The 23,472-nt window shown below is 35.5% G+C and overlaps 2 protein-coding genes across 3 annotated transcripts; both read left to right on the top strand.

Annotated features, from left to right (window-relative positions):
- The first annotated feature begins 317 nt into the window (after positions 1-317).
- LOC111412955 (2-alkenal reductase (NADP(+)-dependent)-like) lies at positions 318-4,280 on the top strand. Its single transcript, XM_023043803.1, has 5 exons — positions 318-661; positions 1,407-1,584; positions 2,877-3,043; positions 3,128-3,210; positions 3,801-4,280. Exons 1-5 carry the CDS (start codon positions 428-430, stop codon positions 4,177-4,179), a joined length of 1,041 nt encoding a protein of 346 aa, XP_022899571.1. The 5' UTR covers positions 318-427; the 3' UTR covers positions 4,180-4,280.
- Positions 4,281-18,757: 14,477 nt separating this feature from the next.
- On the top strand, positions 18,758-22,602 carry LOC111412954 (chaperone protein dnaJ 49-like). Of its 2 annotated transcripts, none has more exons than XM_023043802.1 (2): positions 18,758-20,022; positions 22,205-22,602. In XM_023043802.1, the coding sequence occupies exon 1, from the start codon at positions 18,925-18,927 to the stop codon at positions 20,011-20,013; it is 1,089 nt and encodes a 362-aa protein (XP_022899570.1). In that variant the 5' UTR covers positions 18,758-18,924; the 3' UTR covers positions 20,014-20,022; positions 22,205-22,602. The 2 variants fall into 2 exon arrangements, with proteins under 2 accessions (XP_022899570.1, XP_022899569.1); XM_023043801.1 differs by having other exon boundaries at positions 18,760-20,022; positions 22,245-22,602.
- The last annotated feature ends 870 nt before the right edge of the window (positions 22,603-23,472 follow it).

Raw genomic sequence — 23,472 nt, 5'->3', positions numbered from 1 at the left:
CAAGAAAATAAAAACCCATCAAATGCACAAGTAAGTCACCACCACTATAGATTTGGCATTCGCACAAGGATGGGGGGGTTTGGGGGTGGGTGGAGATGATTGGTTTTTAATTTAATTCTTTTATTGTAATTTTATATGAAAAATGTAGAGTCACCCATTTGCCCTTTAAAAAATTAGTCAATAATTGATCAGACCTTTGATTTTTTAATAAAAGCTTAGCCATACAAGCCCCATACATGTTGCCGTCCTCTCTCTTACCTCTTTGTTATCTAACATAAAGTCACTATCATTTAAGTTTTTCGTTAATTACAATGATTAGTACAGACACATTAATAACTGTGAAGATTCTGTAAACACTTCTTATTAATATTCCCCCACCAAAATTCTTCTTCTCATTAGTTCTCAGTTCAAATTCTTGGGAGTAAAAATGGAAGTGATGAACAGATTCATAGTCATTAAGGCTTCCATAGATGGATTCCCTCAAGAGTCTGAGTTCGAAATCAAGACCGAAACACTTTCTTTATCCATTGGGGTTGGTACAAATCAAGTACTTGTGAAGAATCTGTATGTATCAATTGACCCTTATCAACTCAACCGTATGAAGAGCCAAAGTTCGTCTCAATCGGCTATAAATTTCGCTTCCACCATAATTCCAGGCGAGGTAAGTTATCAAAACTATCGATACAATTGATCAGATTTTAACTTCTGTTTTCCGTCTTCAATATTATTCATTTTATTTGCAATAGAGGGGAAGGGAGATGAATAGAATGAACAAGTTTCGAATTTCGTGGTTGCACTGATTTTTAGGCATTTATGACATGTTCGGGAGGAAAATTGAATAGAACTTGACAATAACTTATTCTGCATACCAAATATGTACTTGACGAATTCCCAAAAGATCATATCTTGTTCATACCAATAAATAGAGATTGGTCAAGTCATTATTAAAGTGCAAGTAAAAATCAATCGACACAATTATTATACTCCAGATTAAGAACATGCAATCGGATCTATCAAGAACGAGTTGACTACTACGCATAGACGGATTTTGGAGGGTCCCCCCCCCCCAACTAAGGTCCAAAGGTATTTTTCAATGTTAAAATAATAATAATAATAATAATAATTAAAAAAAATCTAGTTTTTTATGTGTAAAATTCTTTTCCTGCATAGCAGCCCGATTTGAAATTTTATAATCCGGTCCTGGATCCAATTCTGGATCCATCCTTGCTACTACGAGGATAATAGTAGGTTCGTTATCAATTTCGCCGGCTAGACCTTTAGGCATTTCTTGATGTGCTAAACTATACTAAACTGAACACAATTAAACTTGTTGATTGTTCTATCCAATTTATTCAATTCCTTAAACTTGTTCATGGAGATTCAGAAGTTTCTTTGATCATTGATAGGCCATTGATACATATGGTGTGGGAAGAGTAGTGGAATCTGACAAGCCTGATTTTGAAAAGGGTGACTTGGTTGTTGGGCTTCTGACATGGGGAGAATACACCATTGTGAAAGAAGGTGCACTCTTAAATAAGTTGGATCCCATGGGTTTGCCCTTGCCTCACCATGTAGGAACTCTTGGTAAGTGTCTCTAATCTCAATACTCTCTCTTTATTTGATGATGTGCGTGCCGTCATAACACGTTTAATTTCAATGTAAAATATTTTTTTTGTTTGTCACTTGATGTGCTTCTTGAGACGTTAAGACATATTTGATATGTTGAACTGGACATGATTAAGAAATAGAAATATGTGAATTGTTTGTTTGTTTCCTTCGAAAGTCGTATATAACTACAAAGTGTCCAAATATTCTCCTATACGCGATAGATGGATTCCTTATCAGGAGAAGCCAATAGTATGAAATCACATAAAATATCCACCTAACACGCATTATAAATTCATGTCAAAAGACTTCGTTAGTTGTGATGTCTTTCCAAAATTAACTTGTCCAGAATATTCCTCTGTGACATCTATTATGTACAATTTTCTTAATTTTATTCACGTAGAAATCATTTCAAATTATTTATTTATTTATTAAATTGTTGTTGCCCCTCACTCTCTCTACCCTTTTCCTTTCTAAAATTATTCTCTTTTTCTCATAATGTTTCTAATTATTTTTTTTCCCTTGCGAGACGTGCATTCATCCTCTTGTGTGTTATGGTTTTCATCAACGGAGTATTTAAATGCAAAAAATAATCGGAATTATTTTAGTTAACAGCGTGATATATCTACGTACACAGCACTGTATATTTTTCATGTATCCTAGGAGTACTCGAACATTACCTCAAAATTCGTATGTAACTTAACCAAGTAAAAGAAATTTTGTTTTTTATTAATGGATTTCTCTCGTGCTATCTGTTCTAAAACATCGCCTAGAATAGCCATTAAATCTTTTGTTGAGAATTATAAATTTTAATTTTATTTCATCGTGAGCGTTCAATTTGAAAAAAGAAAAATAAACTTTCAAGAACATACAAAATTTATAGATGTTCGCCTCAATGTGAGACTGCGTAATCTCCCGCACTGCAGTAATTCACTGGTGAAAAATGTTTTCAAAAGAAAGCCATACATTTTCTAACATTTCTTTCTCTTTTTTATGATAATAATAAAGCTTAAGGACGACTTCATAATTATAAAATAAATTATACTTAATAAAATTTTATAAGAATATAAATATCTTAAACAATCCTTAATGAAATTATGGTCCGGGGGACTTTCCCCTGCATCCCAAGGAGGGGGGGCGTCTTGGTCCCCTTTCAACCCCTACGGCGATCTCATCGAGGAGGTTGATTCACGACCAACTCTGCGAAGTGACAATAATTATGATCCACAACTTGAACATCTTTCAACATAATCGTATAATTTATTTCACAGGATTTAGTGGACTTAGTGCCTATGGAGGATTTTTTGAAGTGTGCAAACCTAGAAAGGGTGAGACAGTGTTTGTGTCTGCTGCATCTGGATCCGTAGGATGTTTGGTTGGACAGTATGCTAAGCTCTTTGGCTGCTACGTTGTTGGCTGTGCTGGTACTCGTAAAAAGGTATTTTTTCTTTAATCACCTTTGTTGCCCTCTTTTCATTAAAATTTCTCTAAGTAGATAACTAAAATGTTTATTAAATTATAGGTTGATTTGCTGAAGCAAGAGCTTGGTTTTGATGATGCATTCAACTACAAGGAGGAAACTGATCTTAAGTCAGCTCTCAAGAGGTTAGATTTTCCGATTTTATATACGAAATTTGACATGATTTGACATTACAAGAGACAAATTTTGTAGCTTGTTTCTCTTTCTCATTGTTGTCTAGTACAACGTACCAAATATGTTTTTGAAGATTACGCAAGTAACGTTACAAGTAGTCTTATAATTAATCGTGGCATTTGAGAATGACAAAAACTAGATTTAGCAATAGTGTGTCTTGTTGTGGACACATTTTGTGCACTCTGAAACAATTGACAAATTGTCACATGCCTCTCTTTTCTAATACTATTCACTTTAGTCCATTTTAAAGATCTCGTCAAATCATCTTTGGTGTCGCACAACATTAGACTAGAAATAAAATTGTTACATATTTTTTTCCGTTAATCTTATCGAGTATTGTCCAATTGAGCATATGCGAAATTTCATTGAAGTTTCCAATAGACTCTTAGAACATATATGACACATGAAAAGGAACATGAGTTGACAAGATCTACAAAAGATGTGATACAATTTATAGTTTTCACGTTCGGTCTTATTCAATCTAGTGTGCAAACGTATCATTAGAAATTCTACAAATACATACGACGTCTTGTTAACGCAGGTACTTCCCTGATGGTATAGACATATATTTCGATAATGTCGGAGGAGAGATGCTTGAAGCAGCCGTTGACAACATGAATACATATGGTCGAGTTGCTGTGTGCGGGATAATTTCCGAATACACGAACGATGGCAAGAGAGCTGCACCAAACATGCTGGATGTTGTGTACAAGAGGATCACAATCCAAGGATTTTTGGCTAACGATTTCATGAAACTGTATCCAGATTTCCTTTCAACGATGATGGAGAACCTTCGAACTGGTAAAATGAAGGCCCTTACGGACATTTCTTATGGTCTCGAAAATGTACCATCTGCTTTCATAGGACTCTTTCGTGGGGATAATATTGGGAAGAAGATTGTCCAAATTGCAGATGAATGAGATTTTTGCTAATTTTGTTGGAGTTTGAAACCAAGTTGTAATGCTATCACTTGTTGTTCCCTACAATCTAAGCAATGGTTATTTACAGTGTTCGAGCATTATTAGTTGTATGCTAAGAAATAGAAACCCTAATTTTATACGACCAAGAAAATAAATTCGTAATAAAAAAATAAAGACATAAAAAACAGACAATGCTTACAAATGTTCCTCTCAATGTAAGATTACATCCTCGTCCATTGATGCGATAATTCAATATAACAAAAAGAAGTTTACAAGAGAAAAATCTCATCCCCATACCCTTTTTTTTTTTAACTCTTTCATTTTTAATAGTAAAGAGAACAAACATATTTAAATTAAATATTTACTTTTCTTCATTCAACACAGAAAAAGGTTACATGTAAAATAAGTAATCCACTTACTTTTAATTTTCATTAACGAAATAAATTATTTACAGCAAATATAAAAATACTGCACATTATTTCAAAAAAATACAGAAACCTCTCAATATTTGTTTTCTATAACATATTTCGCCAATAAACTTGAAACAATTATGTAAATCCGGCCAGTTTTACCTTTTTGATTCATATTAAATGGGAATTGTTAAGCATCACTTAAGTTAAAAATAATTAAATTATAGTCAAAATATATTGTAAATTGAACCAAATGCTAATTGATCTGCACATCCTACATCGAAATGAAATGCGAGATTCCTTTAGACTTCTTGATCCCTGCATAGAAATGTACAGACTATTGATTGCTCTCAATGAAATGGTAGCATGGGTTGTTGTAATTTTCCTTCAATATTATGATATTTATTTTTGATTGCAAATTCTGTTGGGAATATTTCTTTTCATTAAAAATTTCAAGATTAGTTGGGTCATGAGGATTTGTGGCTGAGCTATAGAGCAAGCTTGCCAAGGGTTCAATTAAAATAAATGGAATATTAAACTTATGAAGTCTTAAGATTTAACATTTTATAGTGGTAATATTGTAAAATAAATATTATTAATGGCTTAGGGGCCGTTTGGTAGCCATTCTTTTTCCCCATTAATTCATTTTTCGACCGTTTGGAGTCCCATCTCTGACACATTATGTGATGGTATACATGCGCCTACACTTTCATTTTTCTCCAATTGCCCCTCTCACCAACAAACTAACTTTCTCTCTCTCTCTCCCCTTTTTGCTGAAACCGACGACATCACCATAACCGACTCAAACAACAATGAAGTCTTCCAAACACACAGGGGTCGACTTCAACAGTTGTGACAGTCGCGGCAAAGAAGAGTGCGAGAACAGGGCCTCGACGTTGACCTCATCTTTGGAATCTCTCGCCTGCACAACATCCCCGACGCACGTCTTTTCCACCCACCGAAAATGGTACTTGTCGGACTACAAGTACTCCCACTTCCTCCCTTTGTCTCCAGCATTTCCAATCGGTTTTCCTCAATGCTAAGGAAATCTTCTACTTTGCAGCCGGGAGCTGGTCAACGAAGCGCGTCTACCACTGCAACTGAGATGGCACGGGCATCGAGCTCGAAATCTTGCGTGCTCTGGGACCCGGACGCGACCTGAGCCTTCATGGCAGGCTGTGAAACTGCAATTATCGAGAGGCATCGGAACGGTCGATTTTTCACCAAACACTACTGGGGTCGCGTGTCCGCCCTCTTCAACTCTGTCATCGACCACAACTAGAGCAAGCAGCAACTGCGCAACCATTGGGACGCAATGTGTCGAACCCACATATGTCTGTCGGAGCTTGTGAACAACAACGGGGTGGAGTACAACAAAGCTACCGATCACATTATCGCATCAGACGAATGGTGGAACCGGAAGCTTAAAGTAACATCTCACAACTTTACGTTTTGGGCCCAGCCTCAAATTCATGACGAATTATCATTGTCTTCCATTTCAAATCAATGCGAAAACTACTGAGAACAACAAAATGGACCGTTTTTCTTTGTTAAGTGATAGCACCTAAAATCTACCGACATCAATTTAGCAATGAACTACTGAAATGAATAATTACCAATTAATGTGTATAGATGTTACATGACATCTGCTGTGGAAATGGAATTCCCTGGAAAATGGAAATAGGTTGGTAATTGCTTTCCCTTAATTAGTCATTTTTTCTTCCTCATAAAGATGGACTTCATACCTTTTTCAGTTGTATGCTTAATGCGTTGGAATGTGACACTCAGACGACGTGATCAAATTGAATAACGTCATTGTTATGGATTAATTTTTTTAGTTTCTATTATCAATTAACCAGTATTCGCGTGAATCAACAGTATCCTTATCCAATGTTCATTATCTTCTTCGTTGCACTACACTAGAAAGTCAAACAAGGCTGGGTCAAAACTCCGACCGAAGCACAATTCGTCAAAAACATTATGACTGCCGGGCTTCGGTTTGGGGAAAGGTACATTTCAAATTACCTATAAAAACTCCCCAAAAGTGTTATGGTTGATTTTTTGAGTTGACATCAAACAATATTTCCATCTTGGCACATCAGCATATTGTATATATCACTTGTAAGTGTTGTTATTTTTTTTGTGAAATGGCTTACACTATGATTTTTGTGAGCATTTGGGGAAGATGCTCAATGCAATGTTGTATACGCTTAAACAAAATAGGAATAGTCTTCGTTATTTACTGCTCATCAGAATATGAAATTAGGTATCTACCTATATACTGATTTTCGAAAATAAAAAAAAATTCGTCAAATTTGTTTGAAGAGTGGTAAGCTTGTTTCTCCTCCTGTCGAAGCACAAGTGTGGCACCAAGTGTTTTACGCAAATTTTTTTGTACATTCTCATATCTCGCCTTTTATTTTTATTGACGCATTCCAAATTTCATTGCATACTGATACTCTAAATCCTCAACTCGTGCTTTGCAGGAGAACAAAGACTACAAAAACTTCAAGGACAAGGACGTGAACGAGATCTATATTCGTTACCGTCAGCTATTCGGAGACAGCTACGATGAAGAGAAGTATGCCTTCACTCCCACTAAGTTGTGCAGAATAGGATTTAGCCTGTACGAGGACAATGAGTTTGAAGATGATAGGGATGTGATCCCGATCGACAGTGAGAGTAGTGGTTCAAGCGGCGAAATTGAACAAACACATGGCGAGGTTGGCATGAACATTTCCACCACCAAAAGTGGCGGTAAACGAAAATCTTTTGAAGGAAAGCGACATGGTTGGAAGAAAAAAAATCTCTGCTCGTGAACTATCTTTCTCAGTTGACCGTGCCACGAGTACCACAAAGGAAGTGGTGGCGAAGATTTACATGATGATGGCTTCGAACGAAAGCGTTGGTGTTGCCTGCATTGAGGAGTTGGCGACAAGTCGGCTAGAGCGGCGGACATCTTTGTACTTTTTTCCATGCGCACTTCTTGCACAAAAGCGTTACCGAGACATGCTCATCGTCATAAAGGACATGACTGAGAAATTTTAGTGGATCGAGTGGATATTTAATGATCGAGGGAAGTAATTGTGCCGGTTATTGTATTGTCTTTTATTTTCCTCTTAAATCAGTGTGAAAACTATCTTTTTTTATGCACTATCGTCTAAGCATTGTAATTTATGCGTGTTAATTTTTACTATGCTGTTGAAACTATTCTCGCATGTTGCACTTAATTATTGTCTGTATATTGCACAAATATTTCACGTTCTTTTATAGACAAATGTAGGCCTAAACGAAGGGAAAAACAAGTTTGACAGATTCACATTTTTTCAACCTTCCTCAACTTGTCACATCACTTATAAAAAATGAAGACTTTTAATGGCAAAAAACCTATGGCCGTAGGCTCACTCTTCAGAGGGCAAAATGGGGGTGTGTGAACACTGTAAGGCCACAGATTTCTCAACTTGCAGGCACCAGGGAATAAGTGCATGTGATGTGGTATCCATGCATGCACAAGTTCTATAAATTCGTATGGGAAAGGCAGCAAGGAAAAGTGTGAGGAGTTGTGAGGCTATGATATTTTATAATTATTTGCAAGTTTTTAACACACAAAGGTTGTTATATTCTGAGAAGTCCAAATGTTTGGTAATACAGATGATCTTAACTTCAACTGCGTTCTACTATCGGGATCCGACAAGGAAGAAGACATGGACGAAGGCATTTTCTGAACCATTTGGCAGCCGATGCAACGGCATGGGTTACACATCGTAGAATCCCTGAGAGCGACACACATCAATACTATCGAAGATAGTATCATCGTATCCAACGATTTCCATTCGCAAGAAAGGGTCACATGTTCATGCTAAAGGCAATGAGCGAGAATGGTCATATGTGCTATCAAGAATTTTGTATGTACCACCAATGCTGCGACATTTTACACATGTATTGCACGACGGGCATGGCCTTTGAAGTAGTTAGCAGGCCGACATCTATGAGCAAATTGGCATGTTCATGTGCATACTCGCACACGGAAAGGGATATTGGCAAATGACAATGCTATTCAACCATTCGCTACAAACCATGTGCCACTGCATGAAAGAGGTTCTACGTGCAATGGTTGCGCTGTCCGCACGTATGATTCGGCCGAGTCTAAACTACAACGAAGGTTTTTCATCTTTGTTTCCACACCCCGAATGCACGTTCTATAATGTTTCTGCAGGACGAGTATCTGAAGTTAAACTTCTCTTGAGCATTACGAAAGCAATGATGCCATCCCGTTCGCTCATCATGAAACTGTTGGAGGTAATACATGATGTTCGACCCTTTGTACAGTGCCATATACCCAGGCCAATGCGCAAATCCGGTGTCTACCTAATAGTACTTCCTTGGGCCCGACAAGTGAATAGCACGAGCGAAGATTTTAGCATCGTGGATATTCCTAGTGGGCCCTGCTAGGACGAATGTGAAACATAATTGAAATTGCATGCGGCCAACACATTCTGTGTCGGCCCGCCTTTTCGTCCTATGAAGTGTATACGCTTATGCCGCGGTAGTACTACTTTGATATGCGTTCTGTCAACAGCACTGATGTAATGAATGCTTGTTCAAATTGGGCCTGTGAGGGTCTAAACCTTTGTTGTAGTTTGGACTCGGCCAAATCATACGCGTGGACAGCGCAACCATGGCACATAGAACCTCTTTCATGTAGTGACACACGATTTGTAGCGATCGGTTGAATAGCATTATCATTTGTCGATATCCTATTCCGTGTGCGAGTATGCACAGGAACATGCCAACTTGCTCTTAAATGTTGACCTGCTGACTACTTTGCAGGCCATTGTCGTCGCATAATACATGTGTGAAATGTCGCAACATTGGGGGATACATACGAAATTCTTGATAGCACATCTGGTCATTCTCGTTCATTGCCTCCAGCATCAACATGTGACCTTTTCTTGCGAATGGAAATCATTGGACACGACGACGCTGTCTCCGATAGTATTGATGTGCATCGCTTTCAGCAATTCTGTAATACGTAATCCATGTCGTTGCATCGGCTGCCAAATGGTCCAGGAAACGCCCTTTGTCCATGTCTTCATTCTCGTCGAATCCCGGTAGCAAAACGCAATTGAAGTTAAGACATATTGCCAAACATTTGGACTTCTCAGAATATGATAACCTCTGTGTGTTAAAAACTTTTAAATAATTATAAGATGTCACTGCTTCACAACTCCTCACACTTTTCCTCACTGCCTTTCTCCATACGAATTTATGAAACTTGTGTATGCATGAGTACCACATCACATGCACTTATTCCCTGGTGCCTGCAAGTTGTGAAATATGTGGCCTTACAGTGTTCATACACCCTCATTTTGTCCCGTGAAGAGTGAGCCTAGGGTCATAGGTTTTTTGCCATTAAAAGTCTTCATTTTTTATAGGTGACATGACAACTTGAAGAAGTTGAAAAAATGTAAATTTGACCAACTTGTCCTCCCCTTCGTTTGAGCCTACATTTGTATATAAAAGAACGTGAAAATTTTGTACGATATACAGGCAATAATTGAGTGCAATACGTGAGAATAGTTTCAAAAGCATAGTAAAAATTAACACACATAAATTACAATGCTTAGACGATAGTGCATAAAAAATGATAGTTTTCACATTGATTTAAGAGGAAAAAATAAAAGACTCACAACAACTGGCACAATTACTTCTCTTGATCGTTAAACATTTACTCGATCCACTCAAATTTCTCATCCGCGTCCTTTATTACTGTGAGCATGTCCTAGTAATGCTTCTGTGCAAGAAGTATGCATGCAAAAAAATACAAAGGTATCCATTGCTCTAGCCGACCTATCGCAAACAACTCCTAAATGCAGGCATGCCAGCACTTTCGTGTGAAGCCATCATCGTGTTAATCTTGCTGCCACTTCCTCAGCGACACTCGTGGCACGGTCAACAGAGAAAGACAGTTCATGAGTAGAGATTTTTTTCTTCCCGCCAAGTCGCTTTTTGTCAAAAGATTTCTGTTTGCCACCACTTGTAGTGGTAGAAACATTCATGCCAGCCCCGCTATGTGTTTGTTCCGCCTTCTTTCTCGAACCACTACTTTCGTCGTTGATTGGGATAGTGTCCTTATTGTCTTCGAGCTCACTGTCCGCATACAGGTTGAATCCTGCTCTGCACAACTTAGTGGGAGTGACGATGTACTTGTCTCAGTCATAGCTGTCTCCGAATAGCTAACGGTAATGAATATAGATCTCATTTATGTCCTTGTCCTTGAAGTCTTTGTAATCCTTGTTCTCCTGCAAAGCATGGGTTGAAGATTTAGAGTGTCAGTATGCAATGGAATTTGGAATGCGTCAATAAAGATAAAAGGCAAGATATGAGAATGAGCAAAAAAATTTGCATGAAACACTCGCTGCCACACTTGAGCTTCGACAAGAGGAGAAACAAGCTTACCACTCTCCAAACAAATTTGATGATTTTTTTTTATATTTTCGAAAATCAGCATATAGGTAGATACCTAATTTCATATTCTACTGGGCAATAAATAATGAAGACTATTCCCCTTTTGTTTAACGTATGCAGTATTGCATTAAGCATCTTCCCCAAATGTTCAAACATGGACACAAAAACCATAGTGTAGGCCATATCACAAAAAAATAACAACAGTTACAGGGGATATATATAACATGCTGAAGTGCCAAGATGGAAATAGTGTTCGATATCAACTCAGAAAATCAACCAAAACACTTTTGGGCAGTTTTTATAGGTAATTTGAAATGTCCCTTCCCCAAATCAAATGTCGGCAGTCGTAATGTTTTTGACAAATTGTGCTTCGGTCGGAGTTTTGACCCAGCCTTGTTTGACTTTCTATTGTAGTCCAACGAAGAAGATAAGAACATTGAGTAAGGATACTGTTGATTTACGAGAATACCCGTTAATTGATAATAAAAACTAAAAAAATTAATCATAACAATGACGTTATTCAATTTGATCGTGTCTTCTGAATGTCACATTCCAAGGCATTAAGCATACAACTGAAAAAGGTATGAAGTCCATTTTTGTGAGGAAGAAAAAATGACTAATTAAGGGAAAACAATTACCAACCTATTTCCATTTTTTAGGAAATTTCATTCCATAGCAGATGTCATCCAACATCCATACACATTAATTGGTAATTATTCATTTCAGTAGTTCATTACTCAACTGATGACGGTAGATTTTAGGTGCTATCATTTAACAAAGAAAAACGGTCAATTTTGTTGTTCTCAGAGTTTTCGCATTAATTTGAAATGGGAGACAATGATAATTCGTCATGAATTGGAGGCTGGGCCCAAAACGTGAAGTTGTGAGATGTTACCTTAGGCTTCCGGTTCTACCATTCGTATGACGCGACAATGCGACCAGTGGCTTTGTTGTACTCCACCCCGCTGCTGTTCACAAGCTCCGACAAACGTTTGTGGGTTCGGCATATTGTGTCCCAATGGTTGCGCAATTGCTACTTGCTCTAGTTGTGGTTGGTGATGGAGTTGAAGAGTGCGGACACACGTTCCCAGCCATGTTTGGTGAAAAACCAACCGTTCCGATGCCCCTCGGCAATGGCATTTTCGTAGGCTGCCATGAAGACTTAGGTCGCGTCCGGGTTCTAGCACGCGTAGGATTTCGAGCTTGATGCCCATGCCATCTCTGCTGCACCAATAGACACACTTCGTTGACCTGTTGCTAGCTACAAAGTTGAAGATTTCCTTAGTATTGAGAGAAAGCTAATTGGAAATGCGGGAGACCAGGGGAAGAAAGTAGTAATACCTGTATTCTAGCTGGATCCATTTTCGGTGGGCAGAGAAGACATGTGCCAGAGATGTTGTGCAGGCGAGAGATTCCAAAGAAGAGGTCGAAGTCGAGGCCCTATTCCTACACTCTTCATTGTTGCAACTATCACAACTGTTGAAGTCGGTGCCTATGTGTTTGGAAGACTTCGTTGTCATTTGGGTCGATTATGGTGATGTATTCGATTTTAGCCAAAAAGAGAGAGAAAGTTAGTCTGTCGGTGGGAGGGGTAATTGGAGGAAAATGAAAGTGTAGGTGCTTGTACACCATCACATGCTGTGTCAGAGATGGGACTCCAAACGGTCGAAAAATGAATTAATGGGGAAAAAATGACTACCAAACGGCCCCTAAATATTTACTTCTAGCATGGTAGAACAAATAAATTTGTTACTTGCATATTTTTTATGTATTGTTTGGCTTTCGTATCATTTTTCTGCATTCATTTATTCAAAAAGAATTTTAGTAATATTTCGTGTTTCTTAAAAAAACAGGACATTACAATTTGGAACTAGAGCGAGGTCTACCTTTCGATATACTCATATTTATTTATTTTTAAAATTCATATTTTAAATTCATTTTAAAAAAATAGAATTAGTGTTATTAATTTATTATTAAATTGTAGAATAAATATATCGGGCAATTTTGAAACTGTGAACAGAAAATGTTAAATGTTAAAATTTTATGTTTATGGTTCGCGTGAAACTCACAAGCGTGCGGGATTGTTAACAAGTAACATAAATCAGTGAGTTTCAAATTTATTGTTCCCACAATGAATAAGGTCTAATACTTAGTTCAATACCTTTTATCAAATTCGAAATCATGTAAAATCTACAGAGATAGTTTGTATATTTTTTGTACTAATCCTAAACTAAGAAAGCAATTAAATATTTGTCTAATATGTAAATATTTGTATTGAAATCTTGAATCCCTCTATTGTCGTTTAATTCAACTCTTAATTCGTAATTTAGTAAATTCATGCATTCAAGATAATCGAAATCTACTTTTATTCAATATTCTTTTCCAAAACATATTAAACCTATGTTTAACACTATCCGATGCTAATCTTAATCCAAATTCATATGAAAAATGTGCATTGATTCACATGATTTATCATACATTATTGCACATGTCATAGATATTATTCCTAATACCTATTATCCATGCGTTGATTTTGTCGCGTTCTAAACTTATTGTGAATATTCCTATACTAAAACAAGTAACTTGCTATCTAATTGTTATAAAAAAATCAAATAGTTCAATGAGAATGCAAAACCAATCAACAAAATAAAAAAAAAATTAAATTATTTGTTTTGAATTAACAGAAACAAACAATATGATTTATAATTTATCCAATATAAAAGAAAAATTAGCCTAACATTCTTATAATTAAATTACACAAGAATAATTGGAAAAAATCACCAAAAAATAAGAAAGATGGAAGTAGGAGAAATCCACATTCTTGGTTCAAATCTTGAAAGAATCTTCAAAATCCTTGTGTGATTCACCTTGAATTGATGTATAGACTTGGTCTTACCTCCAAAATAGATGGACTATAGAGATTTTTATGTCAAAGGAGATCTCTCCACATTCTGAATTGATTATGGTATTTAAATGATGCCCAAAAAATTGTTATCAAAGTAGAGTTTCAATTGGGAAAGAAAACAAAATCCCGCCTCGAAAAAGTACTATACGGTGGCATGGTACAAATGGAAGTAGCCGCATAGAAGAAATAATAGATGGTCCCAAGAGCGCTTGAGGCATAAATGCAGTCGCATCTAATTAACCTATGCGACCGCATAGGTATAATATTTTCCAATCGGACAGCTTTCAATATTTCATTCATATCTTTTTCTCCCGATATCCGATTGAAATAATTCAAAGTTCATTGAAAAGCTAACTCAAATGGCTAAAATTCTTTTAGATATATTATTTTTTCAATTTGAACGTTTTCTATGCCAAAAATTGGTCTCAAACTGAGACTGAAAATCCGAAGCGTAACTTTTTTCTCCTAAAAGTTTATATGTGATAATACTTGGACTATATTTCATCTCTTTGACTTCTTTCCTCATCCAATGACCCATAACACTCTTGAATCTTCATCGTGAGGTTTGACCCAACTTTCGAGTATTTGTACTCCCTTAACTTTGAATTTGCTTCATTTCAGTTATTTCTCTTGTAATCTTGTGCATTTATCTTCCAATTGTATCAACTTAAGCCCTTGGCATCTTCAATCTTCATTTTGTCACTCGTCTTATTTATGGATTGTTTCTAATTTAGTCCCCAAATTTTGGATTTCGCCACTTTTTCACTATTTTTGCATTCTTTTCTCCAATTCCTCATCAAACATCAAATTTTACCTACAAAATGTAACACATGTTAAGTAGTATTTTATTCAAAGAACAATAAAATGTCATCTTTTAGGGCCTATAATAAGTGTAGAAACTACACTTATCAAACCCCCAAACTTGAACTTTGATTTCGAGTTAGTTAATAAATTAGACATTAATTGTTACAACTCTTTATTACTGTTCGATTAAGGATATTAATAACTTTAGCTCAATCAAACACATAGTCCTCATGTGCATAATTGTAACTTCAGTCCATCATATTACTTGATCATGAACCCGTGCACTTGCGGGTTTTCAAACGATCATATGTCATATGCAAGAATAAAGTTTAGAATCTAATGCGTTGGTGTGTGAATGGTTCTAGCGATAGACGTGGTCAAAAATTTATCGATAACTAGGATGATGATGAAGACCAAGTCTTTATTACTGTTCGATTAAGGATATTAATAACTTTAGCTCAATCAAACACATAGTCTTCATGTGCATAATTGTAACTTCAGTCCATCATATTACTTGATCATGAACCCGTGCACTTGCGGGTTTTCAAACGATCATATGTCATATGCAAGAATAAAGTTTAGAATCTAATGCGTTGGTGTGTGAATGGTTCTAGCGATAGACGTGGTCAAAAATTTATCGATAACTAGGATGATGATGAAGACCAAGTAATCACCTCAATTGTTAGCCGCTATTATTCAAGCGTATGAGAACTTTGAAATGAACTGAAGTTACATTCTGCTCGTATCGTTTTGTCTAAATTAAGATTTGTTGGTATTTTTGAGAATGAATTTAGAAGTTTTTTACAAACCTAGGAACGTCCCATACTTTCATTCATTTTAAGGAATGCCAGAAACTGCTAGCAAGGATTATGAGATGATTGTCACGAATGGAGTATCTTGGAAATGTCTATCATCATTGAGAGGGAGGAAGAAAAAGGGAAAAAAAATTGATGTCTTCCACACTTGAAAGGTTATTTAGGAGTGTTTTTTATTTTTTTATTTTTTTATTTTTTTATTTTTTGCTTATTTGAAAAGATAAGAGGGTATTCAGCACTAGAGACAAAGATCAAGGGGATTTTGCTCTAATTACCCACCATCACACTATTCTCAAGAATCCAAATCAAACCAAAGGAATTGAGGTTAACCAAGGTGATTGTTAGTTTTGTCTAATCAATATAAACTATTTTAAGACAACTATAACAATATCTTTAGATTAGAGAAATTGTTAACAAACACTATGTTGGGAATCTACTTAACATGCGCAACTGAAAATTAAAATAGATTTCGATTCCCACCGCGGATCTTTTCGTATTTAGATAAAAATTGTGATAGAAAATTGTACATTTTCTTAGATCTACAAACTCCTTTGCGTTATCTTTGTTCCAGCAACACGGATCTGTCTCTTACAGCTGTCCAATTGTCCAGCCTCCGACGATGATCCAAACAAAGAACGAGATTGCAGGATTAGAGTTTTCTTGTGCTAGCAAGAATAATGATTTCTATATGAATTGAAAACCCCAGCCATGTATTTACATAAGATCAAATGGGCTTGGCCTGACCCAATTCAATATTTAATTAATCCATTTAATTAAATTCAGTCCGTAAATTAATTAATCTGATTAATTAATTCGAGCCTATAAATAACTAATCCAATTAATTAATTAATTTATCCAATGATTGTTAAATTAATTAATTGACAAATTGCAATCTTTCAATTCTCTTTTGTGTATGACCCATCAGGTTTCCGATCATGATGTCTAGCGACGTGAAATATTATTTTGATCTAATCAAAATTGATAAATTAAAACATCCTTTTAATTTATCATCAATTCACACTCGCCGTCCTATATTGACATTTAGCAATGTGTCAGGGCAATACATGCGACGGGAAATGTCACGTGGTATGATAAAACCAAACTCATTTGTTTACCATGAAACTATAATCCCTTCGTCAATATAATTCGATCAATTATGAGATATGGATAAGTGTCAATCTCAATTATCGATCATATCTTTCATTCCACTACTAAGCCAATGTAATTCGAAAACTCTTTTTCGACTTATGAGTATACCTTGGCCAAAGATTTCGTTATCGACTTAATCGAATGAAATATGGATAATAATCTCTTACTATCTAAGAGTGACGAATCCTCTATTGGTCATTCACAATCTTCATACGATTTTTGACATACAAGAACGATGCCGTATTAGCGGCCCTTGGCAGAACAACATCCAACACTGTCAAAGCATGACTCTTCTCATATAAGGTACTATAACGACCTCAAGTCAAAGGACCAATCCTACTACTGAACGTTAGAGATTAACCACTGACACTCAGATAATTATTCATGTAGAATCTCTATGCGGGTCTCCAATGTTTTGATATATAACAAAACATCCACGTGTTCATTCAAGTGTTACCACACTTTAGCTTGTGAGATCAGCTACTTACTTCTCAAGTAAGAAATGCCACACGTGATGGTCTATTCGCCGTATCTCATTATTACTTACGACCACGAACAATTTAAAATTCAATCATATGTAATTCGTATCTCACAATCACAACTCCTTGTGATTAACAAACTACAAAGATTTGAATCTACGGACTCTATTATTTAATTTAATTGAATATTAATTAAATAATAGATCCGCCATTAAATTGTATTAAATATATATTAAAAGTATTTATGTTCAAGGTTGATTGGACTTAGGGTATAACACTTACACATTATAGGTACTATAGATTGAAATTTTAGAAATATAGAAGTTCAGATCGTAAGTTAGAAATATATTACTACATTAGCGTAGCAGAACAATGGTGAGAATGTAATTTAAATTTCGAGAACGAAAATGGGAAAATGTGTAATATCCCCAAACTTCATTAAACATGATATGTGGCACATGTTCAAATCAGGAGAAGTTTTTGGGCAATTTGTAGTTTTCAAGTTTTATTGAGGATTTCAGTGTAACATTTGAAAAATACATTTGTATTCGGCAAGTGGTGGGTGGGAGATTAAGTCCCTGTTTGACTTCATCATCTAAAGACTCTTTTTTTTTTTTAAATCCATTTTCAACCACATATTATTTCAATAAAATAATTTTACATGTAAATATAAAACATTTTTTTTTTAATCACACACTCTCCAAAAAATTACTATTAACAAACTCATTTTTGCCTAATTATCCAATGCTAACCATGAAATCTTATAAGTGGAAGAGAGGCCACAGATTTTTGTTTGTGTTTGTGGGGGTAGCGATAGTCGCCTAACATTAGAGTGATGGTGGTCGTAGTGACAATTTGGTGTGTGATGCCGACAATATGGATCTTTGTGTTTCTAAGGAGAAGAAGCTGACTTTTTTTTTTTTTTTTTTGTGTGTGTTTTCTAAGATTCTTTTCCTTTTTTGAAATTTTACTTTTTACTTATTTTGTTTTTGATTTAATAAAATTTGACACTTCAAATAAAGATAAAATAAGAGCACTTGCATTTCATGAGTAACAACTAATGGCAATTTTGGATTGAATCCATTCCAAAAAGACTGATTGTGCCAATAATTCAAAGTTGTGGAACCATCTGCTTCAAGATTTAAAAGTTTAAATTAAAATATAAGATGGACAGAAGTTTGACACTATTTGCACCAAGGGAAATGATACTTGTACACTCCACGATTTATTGAACGAGAGTCTCTCTCCATGTGACGGAATGTACACTATTATGTACGTGTAGCATCACTTTTGTGCCAATCTCCTTTTTTTAATCAAATTCCGACTGAAAATGGCAAGGTGGACAAAAAAATTACACTCAAGTACCAATGTGCTAAACATTTAACCTTGTGGTAGGAATTAAAATTTTAATTTTAATTTAAATCAAAGTCAACAATTAATATTAATCACATATTTTATAGATCTTACAACTTTTCAATCAAATATTTAATTAATTTCTATTAAAAATCTGATTTTAATCCTTATTTAATCCGTCTGATGAAAATGTTAAGAAAATTCCCTTATCAACTACCAAACAGACCTTCCGTGTGCGAGTAGGGGGCGAGGAAGAAAGAGAGACTACCAGTATCCGATCTCTTTCGATTCAATCAATCTTCCCTCTCGGTAGATCTTCATCAATTTTCTCCTCATTTCTTATACACATACAGACATAGAGGATGGATGGGAACAAAGATGAAGCCTTGAAGTGCTTGAATATCGCCAAGGATTCAATCGAATCGGGCGATAGGAATCGTGCTATCAAGTTTCTTCATAAAGCTCGTAGATTGGATCCATCAATCGAAATTGAAGAGTTTTTATCGAATCTGAACAATTCGCAACCGGAAAACAGAAACCCTAACGAACCCACGAATGAAAATCCCCAAAATTCATCGAAATCTGCTGAGAATGGGCCTCGCCGTAGGGTTTCAGCAGGTGGACCGTCGTCGTCATCTAGTAGTTCGGTGGGTTATACGGAGGAGCAAGTCACGATCGTGAGGGAAATTAAGAGGAAGAAAGATTATTACGAGATTTTAGGGTTAGAGAAGAGTTGTAGTGTTGATGATGTTCGCAAGGCGTATAGGAAGTTATCGTTGAAGGTTCATCCAGATAAGAACAATGCCCCAGGGGCTGAAGAGGCGTTTAAGATGGTTTCCAAGGCTTTTCAGTGTTTGAGCGATGAGGAGAGTCGGAAGAAGTATGATGTTGTTGGATCAGACGAGCCTGTTTATGAGAGGCGAGGTGGTGGCGGTGTTAATGGAATGAGAGGATTTAATGGTTTTTATGATGGGGAATTCGATGCAGATGAGATTTTCAGAAATTTCTTTTTCGGGGGAATGAATCCTGCTGCTACGGCTAATTTTAATGGATTCAGGTTTGGACCTAGGGTAAGGGTTCAAACAGGTGGTGGTGATCATGCGTCTAATGGGTGGAGAACTTTGATCCAGTTATTGCCTGTGATACTTGTGTTGTTGCTGAATTTCTTGCCATCGTCAGAGCCAATTTATTCTCTCCAGAGGTCATATTCCTATGAGCACCGGTTTACCACACAAAAGGGCGTCAATTTTTACGTGAAGTCCTCAAAATTTGAGCAGCAGTATCCGCCTAACAGTCCAGAACGAATTACACTTGAGCAAAGGATCGAGAATGATTATCACAATGTCCTTGTGCATAATTGTAGGCTTGAGTGGCAGCAACTTCACTGGGGCTACAGGCGGGAAACACCAAGTTGTGATGCATTAAAGAAGTTTGAGGCTCTGGCTCAATGAGTGTATCTGGTCCAGTTCTCTTCCTATGCTTTCTTTGATGCCATTACTATATTGGATTTTTTTTCCTGTTTGCCGTTTCTGTTGATTAACTATGTTTCCATCCATGGCATAAACATATGTCGGCTAGAGCTTTGAGCTTCTAAGATTGTGTAGATCTCATTTGAGAATGATTTTGCACTTTTTTCAGTTGATCATTGAGAAATTTCTTAGCTATGACATTTTATTTTCAAAAACCATTCATCATGTTATTGATTATCTTTTACATAATTATTTATGTTTTGAACATAAAGACCTATAAGTTTGACACCTTCAATGCATATTTGTTATCTTTCAAGATTGTTCTGCTTTTGCATCACTCTTGGTACTAAAGAATATGATAGTATCGATCCGCTCTTGTTAATCTTGTGTTGAAAAATGCTGTATTTGAACTTAATGGTCAGCTCTTGTCGAGTACATGCTACAAATACTACTGGTATTTTCCCTGGAATATTATGGCCAAGCAATTTATGAATATTATTGACTTGCTGATTTCCTGTTGTTTTGCATGTGTTACCATTCGGCGGTGACTGAACTTGGGTAATATTAAATACATAGGATTCTTTTGGATTTTTTCATAATAAATTATTACAAAATGTTTCTCTGAAGATCTTATGTTTTACATTTACCAAATTATGATGTAAGAACATATTCTGGTATACGGAGACCTATTTTATTCTTGATCAAAATGCATGGAAAAATGAATCTGTGTTTCTGTTTTTGGACACAGCATAGAGCATCCTGGTAGTTAAAAATTTCTCCGACCCATACTGATGATTACTTGGGTCCTTTTTATGATTCAGTTATGCTTTGCAGTAGCTTAGATGTGTACTATTTTTGTCGTGTTCTCTTCTAAATAATGACACCTGCCAATCATGTAAACTTAATGAAGCATGCATATATGTGCTTGGAATATATTCCATCTGAGAGAGTTGAAAAAGCGCTATCTCTTCTCTACATGTGCCCTTTTTGAACACATTTCTTTAGATACGGACTTCATTTCTTTTTGAATGAAGTTATGATGATGATGTCTATAGCAAATTTGAACAATTGTACTCCTGTTTACGGCTATAAACTGCCTGATATCTTTTTTTGACTAGCATTGAATTCGAACACTAATGATTGCTGATATTGACCTCTAGCTATTGAGTTAAGTTTAAGAATCAGGGTCTTCTCCAATTTTACGTCAAAGGAATTAAAGATCTAATCTCATCGGTCCTTATTGTTTGACACTATTAAGTGGAATTTCTTTAAGAACTAATACGAAGTACCAACTTTTTTGGACAATCGTAAAAGGAAGTCCGAGGAACGGATATATTGAAGCTTCCACATAGTTGATATTATGGTTTATGGTTATGGTCTAATGACTTGAATCAATTATATTTCTCAATGTGTACCTAGGAAATTAGAAACAAATTCACAGGACTAATAGATCTATCTCGATATATGAATTGATTATTTTGGCTTCAAGTTAATGGATGCTTTCAACTTTGGATAAAATATTATGTTAATACTCTTTTAGTTTTCCCAGTTTATTAGTCTGATTTCTAATAAAAATTTGGCACGATACTTGGTATGACATGGTGAATATGGGAGTCCCCTATTGTTAAACAATGGAAGCCTGAGAAGGACTTTCTGTGTGCGTCAATGCATACAAGCAAATAGACAAATATAATGGAGATATCAGGGGAGAACTGCAGGTGCTTGAGAGATGGTAGTATTAGGGATGATGGTTTTAGAATTTTAGTCAACACTTATTGTACTTGTCAGTTATTATTGTAGAGCATGTTGCATGTTTGAATGTGCTTAAAAGTTAGTCAAGCTTATTTTGCCATATAATTTCGAAAGTTACACTTTTAACTAAGAAACTTACTTTCTAGAAAAGTAACTTTTAAGTACGGTTAAACATGCTTCCTTTCAAATTCTTCCAAGAACGAGAAAAAACATCTGTTGTCAAGTGTCGTACATTTTAAGTATTTTAGACTCTTTTATGGCGCTACATCAGACATCTCTAAAAGTGTGTCGTGCATGCTGCATGTCTCTTATTTTTCTCCCTGTTGTTATGAATTATGAGTGGTTTTATATGGATGATTGTGTTGATTAATATTGTAAGTTATTTTTCCCAATTGTTTTCTACGTTTTCCCTGCTCTGTAGTGCATTGATGCATAGGCATTTATACTGTAATTCATCACAGATCCATTGGCGACGTTCAATTTCATCATCCTTACTGGAAACAACACGGCAAATCAGAATTTGGTGCACCGTCTGAAAAGATGGAGATGAATAAGGTATCTTTTTTTTGAAGTTGTCATGCCCTAAATGGTGCTTACATAGGCTGCATGCGCTTTTGATTCCATGCGTAGAGATTTTTCTTTCCTTGACAGACTCGTTGAAAGTTCATTTAGGGAGCTTTAAAACTATATGGTACTTATGAGATCTCCTACAATATTTTACTTTTGACATTCAATCGATGTATTTGATAATATTACTTGTGTTGAGCCTGTGGCTGTACTCTGGGTTGGTCTTGTCATATTTGCCTGTCTTTATTTTCACTTGCTTTGCTCTCTATGCCTGTACATGAGATTTTTTTTTTTTTTTTTTCCTTTTTCCTTCTAACAATGAATTTTTTTTATTTTTATTTTTTTTAAAAATGTGTGATTAAAAAGTAAGAAATTTTTTTGGATTTATGTGTGAAATTATTTTATTGAGAGAATGTATGATTGAACATGAGTAGGGAATGGATTCAATGGATGAAATATAAAGAGAGAGAAATGATTTTCAAATTTTGGTTATTGTGATTGAATTTTTGGGAACTTGGTTTACTTTTACTACAAAGCTTCAAGTACGGGAAAATTTTGACCGAATTGATATCGACGTTGACGTGACCAAACTTGATTGACCTTTTTTTTATTATTATTATTTTCAATGATATCATGTCGAGTCTTGTCTGTTAAAATTTTTTGTCAAAAAATAAAAATAAAAATATCTACCTATAGTGTAATTGTTACTTTCAAGGGGTATTTGCTCCAACTTTTACTAAAATGGTCATTTGCATTAAAATATATTTTTCTCTCCTCTTCAATTACGCGTTCTTCAATAGAATAATATTACTCTCAAATTTACAATTTTTCCTTAAATTTTAACTACATACTCTTCATCAATTTATATTCTAAAGTGCATTATTCAATTAAAATGGGGTTGTAACATGCTCTGAATATATTTGCACTGTAGTTGTAAATTGCACCACATTATGATTGTAGTAATCTTAATTTTGCTCATTTGTACATCTATACGTCAAAATTTCTTCTTGTATTTAAATTTCTACCTTATTTTAAATAAAATTTCCGACGATGGTAAAAAAATCCGCTAGGATGAAGTTAAACAGACTTATTTACCCTTTGAGTTGTTTAAATAAAAAAAAA

Source organism: Olea europaea, chromosome 17 (assembly GCF_002742605.1).
Source record: "Olea europaea var. sylvestris chromosome 17, O_europaea_v1, whole genome shotgun sequence".
Taxonomy (NCBI): Eukaryota; Viridiplantae; Streptophyta; class Magnoliopsida; order Lamiales; family Oleaceae; genus Olea; species Olea europaea.
The sequence above is the reverse complement of the archived record's forward strand: the minus strand, read 5'-3'. Positions and strand labels throughout refer to the sequence as shown.

Excerpts from the sequence above, each read along its gene's own strand:
- LOC111412954 (XM_023043802.1), top strand. The coding sequence starts at position 18,925 with ATGGATGGGAACAAAGATGAAGCCTTGAAGTGCTTGAATATCGCCAAG.
- LOC111412955 (XM_023043803.1), top strand. The coding sequence starts at position 428 with ATGGAAGTGATGAACAGATTCATAGTCATTAAGGCTTCCATAGATGGA. Across the intron at positions 3,044-3,127 it reads GTGCTGGTACTCGTAAAAAG|GTTGATTTGCTGAAGCAAGA; the intron begins GTATTTTTTCTT and ends ATTAAATTATAG. Across the intron at positions 3,211-3,800 it reads CTTAAGTCAGCTCTCAAGAG|GTACTTCCCTGATGGTATAG; the intron begins GTTAGATTTTCC and ends TTGTTAACGCAG.